Source organism: Manis pentadactyla, chromosome 9 (genome assembly GCF_030020395.1).
Source record: "Manis pentadactyla isolate mManPen7 chromosome 9, mManPen7.hap1, whole genome shotgun sequence".
Lineage (NCBI taxonomy): Eukaryota > Metazoa > Chordata > Mammalia > Pholidota > Manidae > Manis > Manis pentadactyla.
Genome location: NC_080027.1, coordinates 9609245 through 9614213, shown reverse-complemented (window position 1 = coordinate 9614213; position 4969 = coordinate 9609245). Strand labels below are relative to the sequence as shown.

Sequence of the window (4969 nt, the reverse complement as noted above, 5' to 3'; positions counted from 1 at the left end):
GCTGCTGGGCTCCGTGGACCTGCAGCATGTCTTGGAGCGCTGGCAACAGCTGGGCCCACTGGGCACCGCCAAGGTGACGCGGCAGACCACCAGGCTCCAGCCCGGCCCTGCCTGGTGTGTCCATGGGGAGACTGAGGCCCTCTCACTGCCCACAGCCTGGGCAGACAGGCAAGCTGTGCTTCTTGCTCCGCTACGTGCCTGGCTCAGGTTGGCTGACTGTGGTCGTGCTGGAGGCCCGGGGCCTGAGCCCGGGGCTGGCAGGTGAGAGCAATACTTGCTCCACCATGTGGTGAGAGGGCACCCAGGGTCAGGCCCTCAGACCTGGAATGCCCTCTGACCCCAAAGCCCTATGTGAAGGTCCAGCTCATGCTGCTCCAGAGAAAGTGGAAGAAGAGAAAGATGTCTTCCAGGAAGGGCACAGTTGCCCCCTATTTCAATGAGGCCTTCACCTTCCACGTGCCCTTGAGCCAGATCCAGGTGGGCTGCCTGGAGGAAGAGGTGGGCAGGGTCTCACCTGGGCCAAGCTGACTCTGTCTTTCTCTTCCTCCACCACACCACCACCTGCCTCTGATCAGAGTGTGGATCTGGTGCTGGCCGCTGGGCCCATGGCCTGCAGTTCCGGGCTGAGCCCGAGGGCAAGGTGCTGCTGGGTGCCCGGGGCTCCAGTTAGCCCCTGCAGTGCTGGGTTGACATGCTGGCCAGCACCTAGCAGCGCATCGCCCTGTGGCCCCGCCTGGGCCTGCCCTTGCCTGGCTCCTGAAAGCACCCCCGTGCCTCAGTCTTCCCCGGGCCACCCTGGGGGCCCCTGTCATAAACGCCTTCTGCCTGCCCTGGGCGTCCTTCCTGAGCTCTCGGAACATAGTTGGGCCACAGGCCCTCCTCAGGGCAGGGAGAGGGTCTCCTCACCAGACTTAGCCAGGCCCTGAGGACTTTGAATGATGCCTGACCCGTGGGTGGGTGAAGTGGGGGCCCCTCCAGACCAGACAGGATAATACGGGGAGGTGAGGAGCTCTCCCTGTCACTGAGAGCCGAGAGTCAGGGCCAGTGTCGAGGAGGCGGGCTGGAGCTGGCCACACAGGGTGGGCAATCTGGTGGCATTTGGTGGGTGGATGGTGGACAGAAGGGAACCCAACCCGAGGAGCAGTCCCAGACCCCCACGGGGCCCCAGAACCTTTGGGAAGGCAGCTGTAGGGCCTCCCCTGCATGAGCAGCAGGGGGCAGTGGACGTCTGTGGCAGCCGCCTGGGCTGGGGCTCACCCTGGCCATGCACCTCTGATCCCCACACACCTGGACGGCTTTAGTTCTGAGATTCCCCCCAGTCGTGTAGCTCAGAACTCCAAGTCAGGGACCTCGGATGCCTCTGCTGGGTGGGGGCCCGGTGGCGGGTGTGGGCCTGGGCCAGGGTAACGGGCAGAAGTGGGCCTGCCCCAAGCCCCTTGGGTCAGGGAGAGCTTCCCAGGTGGGTGGTGCTGCCATCCTGGGGTTGAAGGACACGTTCTCAGTGGAGCAGGAATGGCCCTCGGCCAGCCTGGACATGTAGATGACCCCAACCCTGCTCCTGGGTGGGAAGGAGGGCTCATGCCCACCCCCAGAGCCCCCTGGCTGCTGCCGCAGGCCCTGGAGGCAGCGTTTGGGAGTCCAGGCCTTGCCGGGGAGCCAGCCTGGACAAGGGAGAGGCCTGGACAGCTGTGTTTGAGGCCCCTGCCCAGGCTGGACAGGGACCAGTGAGCTGCAGGGGGGGGCTGCCTCCATCCCCCAGGAAGCCAAGGGAAAGCCGCAGTGTGGGTCCTCACTTAGGACTAGCGTGAGCCCCGAGCTGACCCTGAGCTGTGTGGCCAGCGTGACCCAGCGAGGCCAAGCACAGCTGTCCCTAGGCTCCTTGCAAGAACAAGGAAAGCTTCCCGAGCTGTCACTGAGCCCTAAATAGAGCGACCCAACCTCGCACCCCCACAAGACTTCTTGGACTGGGCAGCAGCACACGGCTGGGCCGGCCGGCAGCTTGGGCAGGTGGGGAGGGCCCTGTGCCCCCATTGGTCTGAGGAGGGCTCCATGCCCTTTCTGAGCAGGGGCCCAGACTGGGGGAGGCCATTTAAACCCCACCCCCTGGGCCCACCAGCCCAGCTTGCTGCTGCCGGCCTGACCTCTCTCCCAGCTCGGCTGCCCAGACGCTAGGTGAGGCCGGCCTGGCAGGCCGAGGCCGGGGACAGGCGCCACTCAAGCCAGCTTGCAGGAGGGCTTCCCAGGGCAGGGGCTGGGGCTGGGGCAGCTGCCAACTGCTCTCTCTGGGGAGCTTGCACAGAGCTGGGAGACAGACGTGCTGGGAGGTGGGCTGGGGTGGGGCAGGGGTCCTGGACAGCCCTCTGATAACCAGGCCTCACTTTTGGGATCACTGAAAGGGGATTTTGTGGGTCGAGGGACCCCAGACCAAACCAGGGAGCGGTTTCTTGCATGCACTTGGGCCCAAAGCCGAAGGAGAAGAGCTAAAAATATCTGGGAGGCTCTGGTGGCCACCTGCGCTGGCCCCCTCCCTCAAGGACAGCTGCGCAACTCGGCCCCCCCGGGGCATTTTGGGAACACTTTCTCCTCTTACTTTCCACTCCGGGGAATTCCAAGACGCGGCCTTCAAAGAGGTCGCAGATAGGGGCAGAGCAGCAGGGGTGGGCAGGCTCGCCCCCTGGCCCCCGCATCTGGCGTCTGTGCTGGGATGGGGACCCTGGCCCTCATGCCCAGACCTTTCTCTCTCACAGGCTCTAAGTCCAGGACCTCAAGATGGGGGAGTAAGTGTATCCTCAAGCCCCTGCCCTCCCCTACTGGGGCGGGGGTCTCTGCATCTCCCAAGCAGCAGCCCCTGCCCTCCCTGGACACCCTCCGACCCCACCCGCCCACCCCTTCACTAGCCTCATCCGTGGCCCTAACCACCGTCTTCTCTCCCCACCCCCCTGCTGCCTCCTGGGACAGTGAGGAGGTGAGTGCATGCTCAGGGGCATGAAGCATGGAGGGGATGGGGCCTGGACTGGGGCAGGTCAGAGGTCAGAGCTTCAAGGCCCTGAGGCCCAGGGAGGTGCTGATGACAGACAGAAATGGCCGCCTGGTGCCTCCCGGAGCAGAGGAGAGAGCTGCAGGGGGACGTGCGGAACTGCCTCTTCCAGATCACGGCACCCCCACGTCACGTCCCGGGCCCCGTGGGGACCCCATCCCAAGCCTCCTCCCCCTTCCCCCACCGCTGACCCTGACATGCCACCTGGACAGAGGGTCCCCACGCAGCCCCACGCCCCGGGCGCAGCTCCCACCAGGCCCGGGGCGCCCAGGCGGGTGCGTGGGGAGGGCTGCGGTGCGTCGGGGGCCGGGCCCGCGCTGACTCTGCCTCCTCTGCCTCGCCCCGCAGAAGCGCAACAGGGCCATCACGGCCCGGAGGCAGCACCTGAAGGTAGGCGCCCTCCGGCGGGCCACCCTGGGGCCCCGGTCGCCCCGCCGCGGCCCCTCACTGCCTGCCCTGCCTCTCCCGCAGAGCGTCATGCTCCAGATCGCAGCCACGGAGCTGGAGAAGGAGCAGAGCCGCCGCGAGTCGGAGAAGCAGAACTACCTGTCGGAGCACTGCCCCCCCCTGCACATCCCCGGGTCCGCGTCCGCGGTGCAGGTACCTCCGCCCTCCCGGAAGCGCGCCTCCTGCTGCCTCGGTTTCCCCGTTGGTCAAGAGGGCCGTGGGGCGGTCAGGGCAGGTGGGGGCGGGACGTGGGGGCGGCTGTCCGCCCACCCGTCCTGGACCCCCCCAGGAGCTCTGCAAACAGCTGCATGCCAAGATTGACACAGCGGAGGAGGAGAAATACGACATGGAGATCAGGGTGCAGAAGAGCACCAAGGAGGTGAGAGGCGGGGGCGGCAGGGGGTGGGGGCAGGGCGCAGGGGGGCCCCCGGGGCGGGGCCGGGGCTCTGCCGTGCAGCTCCCGCCCGAACCGGTCCCCTGCAGCTGGAAGACATGAACCAGAAGCTCTTCGACCTGAGGGGCAAGTTCAAGAGGCCCCCACTGAGACGCGTGCGCATGTCCGCGGACGCCATGCTCAAGGCGCTGCTGGGCTCCAAGCACAAGGTGTGCATGGACCTGCGGGCCAACCTGAAGCAGGTCAAGAAGGAGGACACGGAGAAGGTGGGTCCCCGCTGCAGCTGTCCTGCCCTGCATTCCCCACAGCCACCCCCCCACCCCCACTCTGGGGCCCCGCTCAGCAGCTGCATGGAGGGGAAACGGAGGCTCAGGGTGTCTCCGACGTCTCTCGGTTCCTCCCCCCGACCCTAGGAGCGGGACCTCCGCGACGTGGGCGACTGGAGGAAGAACATCGAGGAGAAGTCGGGCATGGAGGGCCGCAAGAAGATGTTCGAGTCCGAGTCCTAGGCTGCCGGCCGCCCACGGCCTGGCCATCTGGCGTCCTGTCCTCTCAACTGCCAATAAAGGACTCCACTCCCCACCACTGTCTGGTCTGTCCTGCCCAGGCGCTGAGCCGAGCTCAGGGAAGTGGGACGGCCACAGCGGACTGTGCGGCACACTGGGGACGCCCGAGGTGGGGTGTGGGGGCTGACAGGCACGGTTCCTGGCATTTCAGGCTGGGCTGGGAGGCCCTTCTCCACATGGCCCAGGCCAGGGGGCTGCTTGGTGTGGTCAGTAGTGAGTGCCAGAACCTGGGCGCTCCCCGAGACTTGCCCTGGACACCCCCGACCCCGCAGGGCGTTACCGTGTGAGCAGGAGGTCGGGAGATGAGGTCATTTGTCCATCTGCAGCATGGCCATCATCAGGGGCCCAAGGACCCTCTCAAATGACACGTCCTGGCTGTGGCCCATGGCAGGTGTGTCCTCCGCATGCACGGGGCAGCCCCCCATTCCTCCCAGATCACTTCTTCTCCAACCTCATGGGCACATGGCGACAGGCCTGGGTCAGATGGCCTCACACAGGGCAGGGGCACCTGTGGGCTGGGGCCAG

General features: G+C 66.5%; 1 protein-coding gene across 1 annotated transcript; it reads left to right on the top strand.

The window, feature by feature from the left end:
- The first annotated feature begins 3044 nt into the window (after nt 1-3044).
- On the top strand, nt 3045-4460 carry TNNI2 (troponin I2, fast skeletal type). The gene is made up of 6 exons (XM_036875780.2): nt 3045-3128; nt 3386-3427; nt 3509-3637; nt 3774-3863; nt 3968-4144; nt 4292-4460. Exons 1-6 carry the CDS (start codon nt 3081-3083, stop codon nt 4385-4387), a joined length of 582 nt encoding a protein of 193 aa, XP_036731675.1. The 5' UTR covers nt 3045-3080; the 3' UTR covers nt 4388-4460.
- Nucleotides 4461-4969: the final 509 nt, after the last annotated feature.

Bases quoted from the DNA above. Each gene is read 5' to 3' on its own strand.
- TNNI2 (XM_036875780.2), top strand. From the start codon at position 3,081: ATGGCCGCCTGGTGCCTCCCGGAGCAGAGGAGAGAGCTGCAGGGGGAC. The intron at 3,864-3,967 runs GTGAGAGGCGGG...GGTCCCCTGCAG, and splicing joins TGCAGAAGAGCACCAAGGAG to CTGGAAGACATGAACCAGAA. The intron at 4,145-4,291 runs GTGGGTCCCCGC...CCCCGACCCTAG, and splicing joins AGAAGGAGGACACGGAGAAG to GAGCGGGACCTCCGCGACGT.